This window comes from Chlorocebus sabaeus, chromosome 11 (genome assembly GCF_047675955.1).
Source record: "Chlorocebus sabaeus isolate Y175 chromosome 11, mChlSab1.0.hap1, whole genome shotgun sequence".
In the NCBI taxonomy this organism is placed as follows: Eukaryota; Metazoa; Chordata; class Mammalia; order Primates; family Cercopithecidae; genus Chlorocebus; species Chlorocebus sabaeus.
Window position 1 is genome coordinate 357,388 of NC_132914.1, and position 17,620 is coordinate 375,007.

General features: G+C 54.3%; 1 protein-coding gene across 8 annotated transcripts in view; it reads left to right on the top strand.

Moving 5' to 3' along the window:
- IQSEC3 (IQ motif and Sec7 domain ArfGEF 3) overlaps positions 1-17,620 on the top strand; it is a 118,942-nt gene that overhangs the window by 70,237 nt on the left and 31,085 nt on the right. For all 8 annotated transcript variants that reach the window (XR_012094420.1, XM_007967076.3, XM_007967077.3 and 5 more), the window contains exons 4-5: positions 4,770-5,854; positions 7,617-7,778. Coding sequence is in view for 7 of the 8 variants with exons in the window: in XM_007967076.3 (XP_007965267.3) it covers positions 4,770-5,854; positions 7,617-7,778 (1,247 nt within the window). In the remaining variant the exon portion in view is untranslated. The remainder of the gene's footprint in view (positions 1-4,769; positions 5,855-7,616; positions 7,779-17,620) is intronic.

Here is a 17,620-nt window from a genome sequence, read left to right on the forward strand (position 1 = left end):
GATCTGGGGCTGGCCATTCCCCGTATTTGCCACTTGCTCACCGGCCCATCGAAGCAGAGTGAAGTGAAGAGAAGGCACTGGGTCCTCAGAGGGAAGGCAGACAGGGCTGAGAAGGTGTCAACCTGGGGAGCCTGTGCAGAGTGACCCGGAAGGCTCTGTCTGACACAGCTCCCCTCTTAATTCATTGTTAATTATCACCTGTCACGGGCTCCTCTGATGATGTCCACCACAGAAGCTACGGACGACGTCCAGAGTGTACGAGGAAAATTAAAACGTGTGTGGAGACTGGCAGCGGCACCCATGTGACTCGTAACCAGTGCACGTAGGGGTTTTGTGGCCAGAATACAGGATTAAGGGGTTGTAGGGAGACAGGACACCCAGGATAGACTGAGTAATAAGCACTGGGGAGAGCTGCAGAAAGGAGTGGGGAGGGAGGCTGAGGAGGCCCTTGGGCTGAGTGACAAGCCCCAGATCTGCCTCTTCCCTGCTGATGGGCCTTGGATGAGTTTAACATCTCTCGCCCTTGACTGAGACGGGAGGCAGCAGGAGCCAGAGCACAGGGCTCAGGGCAGAGTTGGGTCAGTATCTGGCATTTGCTCCTGGAGTGAGGCAGAGGCTAGTGTTCCTAGAGGTTCAGTGGAAAATAGGAATAAAGGGAACGGGCTAGTGCCCCAGAGGCAGTGGAGTCAGCAGAGTTACGTTGTAGCCTGGGGAGATCTGGGAAGATCTGTGGCCAGGTGCAAAGCTGCAGATAGAAAGAAAGAAACAGGAGTAGAAAGAGCACCCGTGGGGTGAGCTGAACACACAAAGGAGGCAGGAGCGGGAGAGCATCTGCTGTGGGTCAGATTAGGAAGGGTTTTGAGAGTCACAAATATAACTTTGGAATTAATTTGTCCAGTACATACTCATTGAAGACCTACTATGTGCTGGGCACTGTCCAAGCGTTAGAGGAGACAGCAGTGACCGTGGAGGGCAAAATCTGCCCTCGTGGGGCTTGATGTTTAGTGGAGGATGTGATGGGACAGATTCAAGAACGTGAAATCTGGTTTTCTTTCCTGCTTGGGTGAAGTATAGACATCGCCCGGTAGTAGACGGAGTCTCCTAGGGTTATATCAGCTAGTCTTCTGCCTTCAAGCAGGATGACACCATGCCAAGGGCCTGGAACCCATCACCGTTTTGGGAGCATCTCGAGCAATGGATTTCATACCTTCTGTGTGTTGCCAATAGCATCTCGTGCTGCAGAAGAATGTTCTTGGGCCTGGGGTTTCCCTAGAAGTACAAATAGGCCAGATGAGAAAGAAATGTGAAATCTGGCCGGGTGCAGCAGCTCACACCTGTAATCCCAGCACTTCGGGAGGCCGAGGCGGGCGGATCACCCAGGCGCCAGGAGTTCAAGACCAGCCTGGCCAGCATGGCAGAACCCCGTCTCTACTAAAAAAAAATACAAAAGTTAGCCAGGCACAGTGGCGCACACCTGTAATCTCAGCTACTCTGGAGGCTGAGGCAGGAGAATCGCGTGAACCCAGGAGGCGGAGGTTATGGTGAGCCGAGATTGTGCCACTGTACTCTAGCCTGGGTGACAGAGCGGGACTTCATCTCAAAAAAAAAGAAATGGGAAATCTGTCAGTTTCTTGTGGTGCTTGAGTAAGGTTGACAGAGATTGAGAGAAAAAGAGCCAGTTTAGTGCTCAGTCCCCTTCCTCTCTACGTTTCCCCTGGGGGAGGACTTTCCTGCCTGAACCAAAGTCAAGTCCCTATTCCAGGCCTCAGGAAATGTGTCCAAGTTCAGCAGGGAGAATGAGCCAGGCTATAGTATTTCTGCAGGGGCAGGAACAGAATGCCTCAGAGGCAAGTGTCTGTGTCTCTTATGGGTGCCTGAGGTCATATCTGGTAAAGATCAAGTGGGCAGCTGTCCAGTTCATACCGTGGGCAGAATTCTAAGATGGCCCTCAAGTCCCCTTCACGCCAGTGTACACATCCTCTATAATCCCCTTCCGTTGAGTATGGGCAGGATGAGCGAATGTGATGGGACATCACTCTGATGATTAGGTTGCCATTTGGTTGCTTTTGAGTTCATAAAAAGAAACGTCATCCAGGGTGGGTCTGAGCTAGTCAGGTCCGCCCTATAAATGAAGCTGAAGCCCCAGACAGACACTGTCCTGTTGGCCTTGAAGGACTGAGCTATCAGGTGATGAAGAGAGCCACGTGCCACGGGACAGCAGGCAACCTCTAGTGACTGAGGGCCTAAGTCCTGTGATTACAGGAGCTGAACTGTGCCAACAAGAGTGAGCTCAAAGGAGGACCCCACACCTTAGATGATACTGCAGCCCTGAGTGCTATCTTGGTTTCAGCCTGGTGAGATCCTGAGCAGATAACCCAGATGAGCCGTGCCCAGACTAGATTCACAGAGCAACATGAGAAATAAACAGGTGCTGCTTTAAGTGGTTGGATGTGTGGTAATGTGCTGCACAGCAGTAGATGAGGAATACCCTTGGTGTGGTTTAGAGCACCTTGAAGACCCCTCCAATGGGGGATTGTGATAGCACTGGGAGCTTCTTCCTGCTCAGGGCCTTGTCCCTTATGGAATGCAAGTAGCTTTGAGAGAAGCCATATAGGAAGCCTTAGTCGCCATTTACACATGAATCTGCATGAGTTCCAACTATCTCCGAGGGTAGAGTTGGATGCTGGGGGAGACAGAATGATGTCCCCAGGTGTGGGAATGGGAAGGGCACTGAATGGCCAGGCTGGAAGCTGGGGGAGACAGAATGATGTCCCCAGGTGTGGGAATGGGAAGGGCACTGAATGGCCAGGCTGGAAGCTGGGGGAGACAGAATGATGTCCCCAGGTTTGGGAATGGGGAAGGCACTGAATGGCCAGGCTGGAAGCACTGAAGACAAGCCCTGAGGATGCTGAGGATGCCCCGTTTTACCTGGGATTGCCTTTGTGGATTGGGGTTGTATCCTCAAGGTCTCTTGAGCTAAGAGGGTACTGCTGCTAGCCTGGTAGTGGGGCACCCATCACGCCCGGCAGGAAGGGAGCAGAGGGCACGGCTGGGCTGTGGGAGGCAGGCATTCATTCTGGCTGCAGCCTTTGGGGGCTCCATGGAGCAGGAAGCAGGTGAAGTATTGTGCTGAGGGATGAAGTGTGGGCTTTCTATCTGTACCCCTCCCGACCCACGATCCCTGGAGAACACGGGAGTGACGTCGTCGTTCTTGCCTTCAGTCGTTCATCTCAACGCACCCATCCCGATTCTTCATTCGGGAAGGACGCCATGTGTACCTGGCATGTCTGGTTGTGAATGGGACGTAATTTCAGGGACCGGGAACACTCTCACTTCCCAAACTTCTCTGACGGCTGATCAGAGTCTAGGATGCCACCATTTAAGCCCATCACCTTCTCACAGGCCTTGTCCCTCACTGACAGGCAGAAGCCTCTGGGGGCGTGGCTCAGTCATACCTTCCCTGTCCTTTCCTGAGAAGTTTCAATAGGGAGGAAAAGTGAGAGTGTAGCAACCTGAGAGGAGAAAGCCCGTGGACAGGAGGACAGAGCCGGGGGGAGGCACACTGGCCCCCTGACAGAAGTTTTCCTGGGATCAGATCTGCCAAGGTGAGGTGCCATGCTCCCAAGCCACCCCCACCCAGCCCTGCCTGGTTGGACAGCTCCCACCATAAGAACAGAGGTGACTCAAATTGGGGAACTCTTGGTAATGGTGGCCTGGAGGGACCCCCCTTCATGAGACACCGACTCAACTTTTTAGCAAAGCCACATTTACTGAGCAACTGACTATGTCCTGGGAACACACAGATGGTCCAACCCAAATCCCGACCCTTCTGATGTTCCCAGGGAAAAAAACCAACACAGAGACATGGCTGCTGGGGAGGAGGAGTGGGGAAACACGAGGAGCTGTGAGGTGTTTTTAGCATTTCTGTTTTTCGTTGTTTATTATTTTTAAAGTGTGCACAAAAGTAGAAACAACAGTGTTATGAACGCCCCCCAGCTATCATCCAGCTGTAACCATTTTATTAATATTTATTAGTATTAATATTGTGTCATCTACTCTAATTCTTCCACATTTTTGACAGAGTATTTTAACACATATTCAAGGTGTCATGCATTTTACCCATAAATACTTCTGTGTGCAACATGAACTTAAAAAAAAAACAGACACAAAGTCTCACTTTTTTGCCCAGGCTGGAGTGCTGTGGTACAGTCATAGCTCACTGTAACCTCCAACTCCTTGGGCTCAAGCAGTCCTCCTACCTCAGCCTTCCCAGTAGCTGAAGACCACAGGCGCACACCAGGACACCCAGTTAATTTTATTTTATGTTTTTTTGCTTGTTTGTTTGTTCGTTTGTTTTAGAGAAAGACAAGGTCTAGCTGTGTTGCCCAGCCTGGTCTCAAACTCCTAATCTCAATCTTCTCTCCTTAGCCTCCCAAGATGCTAGGACTGCAGGCCTGAGCTACTGTGCCCGTCCATCAGCATTTTGTAATACCCGCCACAGCATCAAAATCTGTCCACGATACACAGCACCTCCCTCCTTGCCCTTGGGACATTACCAGTCCCCAGAACGGACCCCTCCATCCTACACCTCTAGGAGTCCTGCCGTGTGGCCGTGACATGCTAGGCGGTTCAGACTTGAGCTGCCCAGGAGCCCCCCACTGTCCATTCCTGGGCCCACCCAAGTTCGGCCGGGTGACTCCACCACCCCTCAGAGGGGCTGACCACCTTTCCCCTCTGAGTCCTTCCTCCTCTCTGTCTTGTCCTTGCAGATTGAAATGCTAGAACATAAGTACGGGGGTCACCTGGTGTCCCGGCGCGCCGCTTGCACCATCCAAACCGCCTTCCGCCAATACCAGCTCAGCAAGAACTTTGAGAAAATCCGCAACTCGCTTCTGGAGAGCCGCCTGCCGCGGCGGATCTCCCTGCGCAAGGTGCGGGCACCCGCGGCCGAGAGCCTGGCGGCCGAGAAAGCGCTCATGGAGGGCTACGGCCTCATGGGGCTGCCGCTGGTGCGCGCGCCCTCCCTGCCGCCCACCTTCGCGGGCACCCTCACCGAGCTGGAGGACTCCTTCACCGAGCAGGTGCAGTCCCTGGCCAAGTCCATCGACGACGCGCTCAGCACCTGGAGCCTCAAGACCATGTGCTCCCTGCAGGAGACCGGCGCGTACCAGCTCCACCAGGCCCTGCAGGCGGCCGCGGGGCCCCCAGGCCTGGAGGCCGAGATGCGGGAGCCGGAGAGCGCAGGCCCCGGGCCGGGGGATGAGGTCGCGGAGACCCCCGGCCTGCCCCCCCACAGCGGCACCCTCATGATGGCTTTCCGGGACGTCACGGTGCAGATCGCCCACCAGAACATATCCGTCTCCTCCGCCACGGCTCTGTCGGTGGCCAACTGCCTGGGCGCTCAGACGGCCCAGGCCACAGCGGAGCCCGCGGCGGGCAAAGCCGAGCAGGGCGGGACCCCCGGGCAGGAGGCTCCGGAAGCCCCCGCTGTGGGCCGGGGGGACGCGTCCGCGGAGGACTCATGCACCGAGGCTGGGGCTGGGGGGGCGGTGGATGAAGCCGCAGCAGCCAAAGCAGAGGAGGAGGAGGAGGAGGAGGAGGCAGCAGACCTGGGGAAAGGGGCCGAGGCTGAGGCAGGCGACCTGGAGCAGCTGAGCAGCAGCAGCACGTCCACCAAGTCCGCCAAGTCAGGCTCGGAGGTGTCGGCCTCCGCCTCCAAGGACGCCCTGCAGGCCATGATCCTGAGCCTGCCGCGCTACCACTGCGAGAACCCCGCCAGCTGCAAGTCGCCCACCCTCTCCACCGACACCCTGCGCAAGCGGCTCTACCGCATCGGCCTCAACCTGTTCAACATGTAAGTCAGCCCTGGCCCCCAGCCCGGAGTCCTGGAGGTTCTGGGAGGGAGGGAAGGAAAGGAGGGGGGACACCTCCCCTCCACCAAGCAGGGCACCAGGTGACTGCCCCTGTCGTCCCAGGGCCCTCCAGGCGCATCTGTGCCTTGCCTGATCCCTGGGGTCATGTTTAGGAAGTACGCATTTTATTTTTAATCATTCTGAGTTTATTTTAAGAGAGATTAAAGGGAAAAAATAACACATCAAACACATGCTTTCACAACTGTTACAGTTTAAGATGAAGCTAGGGTTTGAAAAGTAAGAGAATGTGAAAGAAAAGACAGTATTTAGTAAATAACAGTCCAGGCGGTTTGAGGATTAAGCAGCAATCATTCGGGTGGAATATGAAGCCAGGGAAAACGCATTAGCTCCCAGGTTGATGAAATGCGGGGCTGGGTGGGGGAGGGAGGAGAGGCGCCTTGTAAGGAATTCGGCAGACAGCAGGAGAGGGGAGGACTACCAGGAAGAGAGAGTGAAGCAGGCAGAGGCAGAGTAGAAAGAGAACAGGGGAGAAATGACCGACTGCCACAGCTCAGAGACCCCGATGAGACCCGGACTGGTCCTGCGCGGAATGTATACAGCCAGTCCCAAGCAGAGAAAAGGAAGCACACCTGCCCCTCCCATGGAAATGTCAAGTCCATGAGGCACTCGCCTCCATCCTCCACTCGCCCCTTCATAACCGCAAGCCAAGAGCGTCTCTCTCTGGCCCTAATGCATGTTCATCCATTCATTTGGCTGTTATTTATCGGGTGCCAGGCACTGTGACCACAGAGGGGAGTAAGACATATCCCCTGGCCTCAAGAGGTCTCTATTCTAGAGGAAGTAGCCACTGTTAATAGTTCACCTTACATAAAGCATCTATAATCCTCCCAGCAGTATCTACACAGAGGTGCTACGGTGCTGTTTTACAGAAAAGGAAGCCGGCTCACACCAGTAAGGCGAGTTGCCCACGATGAAAGAGCTAGTACTCGGCAGACCTAGGGGAAGGCGGATCTGATGCTAAACCACCCCCACTTCCACAGTGTCACTTCTTCACGCACATGAAAACTCACACAGATACTCGTCTCCCCCAAGGCAGTAATTCTTAAACTACCCATAGCGAAGGACCAGTTTTGTTCCCCCACACCTTTCTGAAAATACATTGTGGGCTAATACGTTTGTAAAATACAATAAAAATGAGTTGCTAGGACAAACAGCCCGGTAGTCCCGGAAATGTTGAAATGCTATGGAAGGTTCTGAGTGCTTACCTTGTGTTTCTGCACTTACCTCCTCCTGGACCTGTGAGAAATAGCTCAGGCAGGAGCATGGCTTCAAAGCTTGCAAAGGAAAGAGGGGTGTGGCGGAGGTCCCACCTCTGTTTCTCCCACCCTGTCTCCAGGTTGGGGCATCGGCGGTGGGGACCTGCATATTGACAACAGGATATGGGTAGGGGGAAGGGCAGGCCTGGAGTAAGACCCAGGAGGCAGGGACAGAGAAGGGTCCTTCTCCTCCACCTGCTCTGGAATTCGCTTTGTTTGCAGACCTCCCCTGTCCTCCTCCTGGTCACACACCATCCCCTGCGTGAGGACATTCAGTGGGTTGAGGCTCTGGTTAGAGATGCTTCCATGGGGAACTGGATTTCCAAGGAACCTCTGGGCACTTCCATGGGTGGAAGACAGGGAGGAAAGAGTCATGGATGGCTTCAGCTCTCTCTCTACTGCTTCTCCCCACTCTCCCCACCTCCAGAAACCCGGACAAGGGCATCCAGTTCCTGATCTCCCGCGGCTTCATCCCGGACACCCCCATTGGTGTGGCCCATTTCCTCCTCCAGCGAAAGGGCCTCAGCCGCCAGATGATTGGCGAGTTCCTGGGCAACAGCAAGAAGCAGTTCAACCGCGACGTGCTGGAGTGAGTCCCTGCGCTCCGGGCTCCCCCACTCCTTCCCACACCCCACCTGCCCGGGCTGTCTCCGTGAGCTCCCTGGTGAAATCCTCGCTCCAGTTCTAACAGCTTCCAGCTTCCAGATTGTCCACAGGAACCAGAATCTCCTCTTTAGCCCGTCACCCCAGTGGGCCGGAGCCCTGTCTCCCGTCAGAGTCATTGATGGAGTTCGCTCCAGGCCAGGCTCCATTTGAGGCACCAGGGATACAGAAACGGTCCAAAGAGACAAAGAGCCCTTTCTGTGTGCCACCCTCCAGGGCAGGAGAAACCAGGAAAAGGAAAGGATCTGTGTCAGCACTGGGGTTCATCTCTGCCTGGTGAAGAGCCCCTCAGCCCCCCTCCCCCAGGACCCACCCATTCTCCAAGGTTCATTCCCATATCGCTGGAGGCAAAAATGTGAGGCAGAAAGAAGAAGGGGTTAGACTGAGGGTTTTAGAGCAGGAAAATACTACAATTCCATAAAGATAAGTCAACCGACAAAATCATGACCAAAGAAAAACTGTTTGTTTAAAACCAAAGAAAATGGTTTTAAAGTCCAGTGACAGGGTGGGGACCCCAAGGGGGCTGCCTTTGCCCCCGCTCAGCCTTGATAGTGCGGACAGGCAAGAGTCTCTTCACACTCACACCTTGTCCAGAATGGCAGGGCAGGGTTGGCGCTCCTCTGAGGCTGAGGGGCAGGGCCTTGCAGCTACTCCTTCCCTGGGACGTCGGCTGCAGCCCCTGCCATGCCCCCCTGCTCTTTCTGGCTTCCACTAGTCCCCTAGGTTGGCCTCCTCCTTGAAGGTCACCATTCTTAGGGACCCTCCCCCATTTATCTCTCCTCTTTCTCCTTGGGGATGGTCGGCAGAAGTGTCTCCCCGGAGGCCCTGGGAGGAGCTCTCCCTTTCGTACTGGTCCCTGGAGCAGCAAGGGACTGCCAGAGAGGGTTTGGACGCTGAGGGAGTCACCCACCCAGTCGTCAGCACCCCTGGAGTGGGAGTTCGGAGATTTAGCTTCTATTCATGGAGCTGTCTTGGTGCCGTGTGCCCACGTGAAGAAGCCCCTGTCCTCTGGGCCTGTGTTTCCTTGCCTGCAGAGCGGTGCTGGGTTGTAAGGGCTGGACCCATTGCCCTCTGAAATCCCTGTCACGTTTCTAAATCCACTGATGTGGTGGTTATCTGACTGAGTTCAGTGAGTGAGGGCTGGGATCCGCTCAGGGACCTTGAACTCCCTGTACCGCCCTCAGCTGGGCAGAACTGAGCTCCTGCCCTGACTCTTGGTGGCTTTTGACAATTTATCATCCCTCCTGGAGCTGCTGGTGGAGACCCTCTGCGGGCCTCAAAGAGGAAAGAGAGCCAATGCTAGGCAGTGTCTCCCTCTCACCTCCTTTCTCTTCTCCCTCAGGCTTCCCTTACTCTCCCCAGCACTGCTGTGGGGGCCCATGGAGGTGATTCTGGGATCCAGGATACACCTAGGTTGCAGAAGGGGAAAGACGGCATTTCCTCACACCCTTCCTTTTCTGTGTCCCCTAGACGGCTCAGCTCTCTGGCTTTCATGCGCTGTTGTCCCAGTCCATTCCTCCCCAAGCCAGGGTGAGGTGCTGGCCCCGTCGCCCCAGGAACCCCTCCTGTGTGTCTCTGCTCTGGGGGCAGGAGTGACTCTGCTTCACCCACAGGCCCTGACTGTTGTCTGTTTCCTTCTGTCTTTCCCAGTCTCCATGTGGTCTGTGCCCTAAATTCTAACCTGCGAGGCCCACATTGATCTGGAGTGCGGGGAACGCCGTGTTTTCCTGCAGCCCAGGTGGTGCTGAGTGGCAGAGTGAAAACGAATTGCCCCCCTCCCTGGAAGACTGGGTGTGTGGGCTGTGGGCTGGAGGCCTGGAGCAGTGGCTGCAGCCTGTGCTGAGGAGAGGAGCCGGGCTGGGGGCTGGGCTAACCCCCTTAGGCAGGGATCAGGCTCGGGATGGGTAGGGGCCAGACTCCCGCCTTGGTACACTCTTCCAGTGAGAAGAGGCAGGGTGGTGAGATCGGAGAAATAGCTGGACCCAGGCTCTGCTCCTCTGTGCTGTGTGGCTTTGACAGGTCACCTCTCTGGGCCTCGGTGTCCTCATCTGTAAAATGAGAGGGTTGGGCAATGTGATTGCAAAGGTTTCTCCAAGTCCTGAGACTCTACCACCTTTCCCATCTCTTAGTGCCTTGGTAGCACTGCCCTAAACACTGACGCATGCTTTGGCATCCTGCCAGAGCAGCCCGCAGGCCCCAGGGCAGTGCTGAGGTGCCAGGGCTCATGGGGGAATGAGTTGGCCGTTTATTATTCATTCAACAAACATCAAGCACTTATTTGTTGTGTGTTGAGAATGGGGCCACGCTGGGCACCCGTGTGTGTGTGTGTGTGTGTGTGTGTGTGAAGCAGCATGGCTCACAGTCTCAGGGAACTTACAGACCTAGGTGTGCATGGGGAGAGGTGAGGAGGAGGAGCATGAAAAGAGAGTGAGGGGCCGGGCGCGGTGGCTCAAGCCTGTAATCCCAGCACTTTGGGAGGCCGAGACGGGCGGATCACGAGGTCAGGAGATCGAGACCATCCTGGCTAACACGGTGAAACCCCGTCTCCACTAAAAAAAAATACAAAAAACTAGCCGGGCAAGGTGACGGGCGCCTGTAGTCCCAGCTACTCGGAAGGCTGAGGCAGGAGAATGGCATGAACCTGGGAGGTGGAGCTTGCAGTGAGCTGAGATCCGGCCACTGCACTCCAGCCTGGGCGACAGAGCGAGACTCCGTCTCAAAAAAAAAAAAAGGAAAAGAGAGTGAGAGGACCAAGGGGCCTCCAGCCAGAACCCTGGCTTGGGCCGGGTTGAGTGCAGAGCTGAGCCCTGATGTGCCCTGATGAAAGCCGCAATCCCTCATGCTTGACTGTGTAGCCATGCAGGCCTGGGCCCAGAGGCCCTGACATGCTGACTCAGTGCCACAGAAAGGAGCCACTCCCCAAAGTCCATAGGTCACCGACTGCCTCGCTTTTCTCCGAGGTGGAGAGGACCCTCTCCTGCAAAGGGCAGGGAGCAGATGGACAAGCAGGAAGTGGCAGGTACTGGCAGCGGAGGTGGGCGCTGGAATCTCTGCGTTTCCCTGCCACTCTGGCCAGCCAGTCTGGATTTCAGAATCACTGTCTCTTCCTTACTCCCGCCAGAGAAAACACACACACTAACCAAGTCACCAGGTGCCATTTTGCCCAGGCCTGGAAGGCTTCATTGGGATTCTGTGCGGCTCCCCTGTCCCTGCCTGGTGACATTTAGCAAGTGGCATTCGTTCTGTACAAAGCTGTTTGCTGAATAAAAGGATATAAATCACCCATCCCCTTGGAGACTAAAACAGCCCAAACCCCAGCACTCTCCCAGGCAGCAGCCGCTGAGAAAGCCTCTCAGGGGGGAGGGTGCGCTTCCCAACTCTCAGGCCTGCGGGGAAAGGAAGGGGAGGGAGGGAGCCGCTGCCACCTCGGCTGCTGGTCTGTCTGAGCATCATGAATGCTGTGACATTTGCTTTCAGAATTCGGCCCTCAGCGCTCTTGGAAGCTGACATCTCCATCCTTTTGTGTCTTATTTCCACAGAAGACACATTCCAAGAAGGAATGTATTCTTACCAGGCCTTATCAGATGATAGTAATAGAAGGCATTCTGAGCTCAAAGAGCCACACCCACTCCAGCGTTTACCTGCGAAGGTTTTGCTTTTGGTTTTTTTGAGACGGAGTCTTGCCCTGTTGCCCAGGCTGGAGTGCGGTGGTGCAATCATGGTTCACTGCAGCCTTAAACTCCTAGGCTCAAGAGAACCTCCCACCACGGCCTCCTGAATAGCTGGCACCACTGGCATGTGCCACCACACCTGGCTAATTGTTTAATATTTTTGTAGCGATGGGGGTCTCACTATGTTGCCCAAGCTGGTCTCAAACTCCCAGCCTCACACAATGCTCCCACCTGAGCCTCCCAAAATGCTGGGATTACGGGCATGAGCCACTACACCCAGCCTGTTTGTTGTTAAAGGAGAAATCAGCCTCAGTTTCCTCACTAGTAAAATGCTGGTAAGAGTACCTGTCTCAAGTGAATTAAATGTTTTCAATGTACATGAGTGCCTGACGCTTAGTAAGTTATCTGTAAATGTGAGCTCTTTTCTTTCTTTTTTTTTTTTTATTAGAGACAGGATCTCTCTTTGTCACCAGGGCTACTGGGCAGTGGCATGATCAAAGCTCACTGCAGCTTGAACTCCTGGGCCCAAGTGCGCCTCCTGCCTCAGCCTCCTGAGTAGCTGGGACTACAGGCTAAATGTTAGCTATTTCATTATTATCTTTCCTACTTGAAAGCACAGACATTAGAACGCCCCCTCCCCGCCGTCCCATTCCCCGCGCACAAGGAACCCTCAAACGTGACTCAGACTCAGGTCTGCTAGGCAGACAACAAGAACTTGCTGGAACTTCCTGGGCTTTGCTGGGAAGGGGGTCAGCCCAGTCTGGGGAGCAGCCTGCAGCCTGAGGAAGCCCGGTCCAGAAGCTGAGAGCCGTGCGGTGGCAGGCCAGCAGCAGGTGCCAGACAGCAGCCAGGGTGAGGCTCCTCTAGGGCTGGAGCCTCTCCCTCTGCGTTTTCACATGGCTGGGGAATTTGGCTCTGCTCTATTTCCTTTCTGAAATGTCCGCTTCAGCAGGTTTGAAGGCCAGTGGATGGGGAATGTTGCATGCCGGCTGTGAGCGGCCTCTCTCTGGCCTGGATGATTTTTCCGGTGTGAACCCCGTGCACATGGAGAGCACTGGTGTCTACCATCTCCATGAAATGCAGGAAGGCAGCTTCTGGGGTGAGCTGCCGGAAGAAAGCTTCCTGCGTGTTCTTCCCTCCACTGCATCTGCTCCATCCTTTGTTAAATTCCAAGACATATCAGGGTTTGACGTTTGGGTCAGATTCCATTATTTTATTTCCATGGAAATATGTTGGCCAGAGTATAACAGATTTGTTCTTCTTGGAGGACATTTAGAAATGAAAACAGATTGTCTGTCACATTCAACAGTCTGGAAGGCTCTGGCCTTTCATTGCTAGGAAGAAATCGTTTGAGAACATCCTGCCCACACTGCTGTGTGTAATCTCAGTTACCTTATTCCTGAAGAATTCCATGAGGAAGGGGAGAGCAGGCCCAGGCGGACCTCACGTGTCTGGAGGAGATAAAAAGAGGCCCAGGCAAGCATTGTGGCTCACGCCTGTGGTCCCAGCACTTTGGGAGGTCAAGGCATCAGAATCACTTGAACCTAGGAGGTTAGGGCTACTGTGAGCTGTTAGGGCACCACCGCACTCCAGCCTGGGCAAAAGAGACCTCATCTCTACAAAAAAAAATTTTTTTAAATAGCCAGGTGTGGTGGCGGGCACCTGTGGTCCCAGCTACTCGGGAGGCCAAGGCAGGGGAATCGCTTGAGCCCAGGAGATGGAAGCTGCAGTGAGTTGTGACTGTGCCACTGCACTCTAGGCTGGAAGCCTGGACAACAGAGTGGGAGCCTGTCTCAAAAAAGGAGAGAGAGAGAGAGAGAGAGAAAGAGAGAAGAAGAAGAGGAGAGAGGAGGGAGGGAGGGAGGGAGGGAGGGAGGGAGGGAGGAAGGGAGGGAGGGAGGGAGGAAGGAAGGGAGGGAGGGAGGGAGGAGAGAGAGAGAAGAAGAAGAGGAGAGAGGAGGGAGGGAGGAAGGAAGGAAGGAAGAAAGGAAGGAAGAGAGGGAGGGAGGGAGGAAGGAGAGAGAGAGAAAGAGGAGAGAGGAGGGAGGGAGGAAGGAAGGAAGGGAGAGAGGGAGGAAGGAGAGAGAGAGAGAGAAAGAGAGAGAAGAAGAGAGAGGAGGGAGGGAGGGAGGAAGAAAGGGAGGGAGGGAGGGAGGAAGGGGAGAGAGAGAGAGGAGAGAGGAGGGAGGGAGGAAGGGAGGAAGGAAGGAAGGGAGGGAGGGAGGGAGGAAGGAGAGAGAGAGAGAAAGAGAGAGAAGAAGAGGAGAGAGGAGGGAGGGAGGGAGGAAGGAAGGAAGAAAGGGAGGGAGGGAAGGAGGGAGGGAGGAAGGGGAGAGAGAGAGAGAGAGAGAGAGAGAGAGAGAGAGAGACGGAGACCCAGTGCAGGCAGGCAGGAATAGAAGATTCAGGGTCATTTCCACTGCTTTGAAAATGGTACACTGCCAGCACCAGAGGGGTGGAAAGAGAACATCTTCAAAAGTGGTGTCTTTGGGATTATGGCCTTGACCCTTCACCTCTCCACTCTTTCCTGCCCCACTCCCCACCACAGATAGACAAGGGATTCTCCTGAACAGTCAACATTTGTGAGAGTTTAAGACCTACTTACTTCTGTAGCTGGAGATCTTGGGACCTTCAGTCCAGGATTGAGACTCCCTTTGGCCTGGTCACTTTGGCATTTAAATTGGACTTTTATATAAAAATGGACCTACCTGCCACCCAGTCCTTCCCTGACTGCTCAGGCCTTTGCTCTGGAGGACTTAGTCTCCTCTGTGTGTCAGCTGTGACTGCAACAGGCCACTCCGACGTGGGCCTTCTAGGAGGGGCTTCCGGGGTGTCCGTGTCTCCAGGGCAGGGCTGTCGTATCTCCAGGAGGGCCGTTTGTGACCAAGCAGGCCATGAAATATAATGCGGCTCACATGGGCTGTGTGCCACAGGTGCTGTTCTGAGAGCCTTACATGCAAAACCTCGTCCCATCTTCACAGCGACGCTGGGAGGGAAGTGCGGCTAATCCGTACCAAACAGAGGCACTGAGGAGCGGAGAGCTTAGGGAGCTTGCCCACAGTCACAGAGCTAATCAGTGGCTGCGGTCTGAAGCCGGGCACAATGGCTCCATCGCCTGAGCCCTTAACCCTGCACCGTCCAGCCTCTGTGCGTCGTTCCGAGACCCATGTGGTTCGGCTGCTTTTACAGTCCTTGTCAGTCCCCCGTCGTGAATCATGACACTGAAGACCCCTTAGACAGTCAGTGGTCCAGCCCTCTCATTTTACCCTGGCAGAAACGGAGGCCCTGGGGAAAAGATATGACTAGTCTCCTGGCCAGCAGCAGAGAAACTGAACAAAATCAGGTACTATCCCACCTCTTGCCTTGGCATTATTCGCTCTGCCCCTTATTTGCTATGCCCCGATCCTCTCGATTTGGGAAGAAAGCAGAGCTGAGAAGCTGATTTGCAAGTCTCAAGAGGTCTGAGCCAGATTTAGCTTCCTCCCTCTGGTGTATGCATATCTTAAAGGGCCAATGGATGGCTGTCTAATGATATAATTCCAGGCAGAATTAGTTGGTGGGGCAGGGAGGGGTCCTGTCCACTGACAGCTGGGTCAGCCCACACCTAATGAAAATGAACATGTAGTTAAGCCCTGTTGTATGCCAGGAACTTCATACCCACTGCCTCTTTCAACACTCGTAACAACCCTGCCCAGCAGATATTCTCAGTGTCGTCTCCATTCTTGAGGTGAGGAGATGAGCCACCAGGAGGCTACGTGACTTGAAGTAACAGCTCCGTGGCCTTTTCTTATTCCACCCACTGCTATTGGCATAGAGCAGTGCTTCTAAAAGGGTGGTCCCTGGGCCAGGAGCATCAGCTTCACTTGGAAGCTTGTTAGCAATGCAAACTTTCAGTTCCCACTCCAGGCCCACTGAATCAGACTCTGGGGCTTGGGGCCCAGCACTCCGTGCACTAATAAACCCACCAGGCAGTTCCAATGCATGCCTCAGTTTGAGATCCACCAGCAAACAACGCTGCCGAGTCCAGCAAGAGAAAAATCAGCTCAGGGATTCTAAACTGTAAGGATAGTTTGAACTTAGTTCTTTTGGTACCTGAGTCTCAAGGTGTGAGTGGCAGCCAGTCCTGCGCAGGCCCCCTCAAAAGAGAGTTTCTTCGTCCCCATGACATCACCAGCAACACTGGCAGGTCCTGCATCCGTTTCCTCCTCTTCTATTTTCTTAGCCACGTTGCACTTTTCCAGAACGCCTTGGCCTTTGTTGAGCATGTTATGAGTTCTGACGAACAAAATAACTCTCTGGAGGAGAGGGCCTTTTTCACTGGATTGTGGAAGCCAAAAACTGCCAAATAAAGCCAGGGTTTCTACATTCCGTGGCAATAGGTGGTTTAGTTTTCCTTCCTAATCCTGAAACCCGGGCTTGGTCTCAGCCAGGAGCACAAGCTCACACACCTCCTCTCAGGCCAGATCTTTGCCGTCTCTTCCAGCCAATTAAAAACCCCTGCTGCTACCATTACCTATTTTCAGCTCCCCACCAGTTCCTTTGTCTGCCAGACACTGTCTTGCTATCACTAAAAAAAAAGAAGGTGGAGATGATGAAATTCATTTTGATCACAGGCGTGTAGGACGCTTCATTTTCCAACAACACAAACTGATTCCACACACAGATCGATGTTAACAAGCAATTTTATGCAAGATTGTACCTGTTTCTACAGATGCAGGGAACATCCATCCTTTTTCCCCAACCCTTGTGAGGTATTTGCTGCAGACCCTGCAGAAGCTCACAGGAAGGAGGGGGAAGCCTGGGCAAAACCGGTACCACTCGTGATCCACACGCCAGTCAGCGGCACCTCCTGAGACAGGTCCAGTCATGCTTGGCTGGAAGCAGTCTAATCGGTGCCAGTTGCTCTACTTCTCATCACTCACTTGCGTGTGCAGGGGGAAGAAGAGGGGGTCTGTGCCCGCCACACTGCCTCATTGTCTGGGGTCTGGAATCCTCGGGGTCATTTGCAAGTCCATCACAGGTCTCGCTGTCAGCTCCGGATAATCTTGGCAGCAAAGCAGGCTGAGTAATCCTGGGCTGTTGGGTAGAACTTCCAAAGGCACAGGCCACTGAGGCTCCTTCTCCAGCGGCCAGCATGCTCGAGGTCATTCCTGGTCATCTCTCTCTCACTCATTCATTCATCCCACAAAACAGTGATTGGGTGCCCATACACCAGGGAGGCAGAGATGGAAAGAACTGCCGTGTCTTGAAGGAGCCTGTAGCCTCGTGGGGAAGACAGGCAGGCAAATGTTATGACACAGGGAGATAAACGCAATGGTGAACAGAAGGTGGGTTCCGGGGACAACAGAGGTCAGGGAAGACTCCTAGGGAGGATGAGAGCTAAACAGAGACCTGCAGGGTTGGGGCTGGGTGGCAGGAAGAAAAAACAGCATGCACCAAAATGTGGGCATGAGAGCCAGGCTGCAGGAAGGACCACACTGGGGAAGGGGCGAGAGAAGCTGGAAGCAGACAGGGCCTTCTTTGCTTTGCTAAGGAGCTTGGGTTTCACACTAGGGATTTGGGAAGCCCTGGAAGAAATGTGAGCAGGGGCATGAGCCACGGTACCAATGAGCAGCCTAGGATGGCTCTGAAGACGGTTTGGAGGCAGGGAGACTGGTGAGGAGGCTACTGCTGTTAACAGCCATGGTGACAAAGGATGAAGCCCTAAACTGTGGCTGTGGGCGTGGGGAGGGGAGAAGTTGGCAGAGCCCAGGGCCGTGGAGAAGCAGCAAGGCCATGGCCAATGTGGGAGGGAGCCAGGCGGCCAGCGCACAGTCAGTGGTCTCCGAGCCGATGAGAATTCAGAATATGCATGTGCTTCAGGCCCCCTGTGTTGGTTCCATCTACCAAATAAACATGTATAGATTTTCAGTTTCAGGGGCAGGGAGATGCTGGATTCAGGGACATTTCATCTGAAGAATCTATCAAACTAGACATTGTCAAATATTTACTCAAGCAAGTTAAACTGTTAGCTATCTAGAGCCACTGGAATGGAGGCAGCCACTAGAATGGGGACAGCCACCAGGACAGTGGTTGTTGAGAGGGGGGTGGGGCCCAG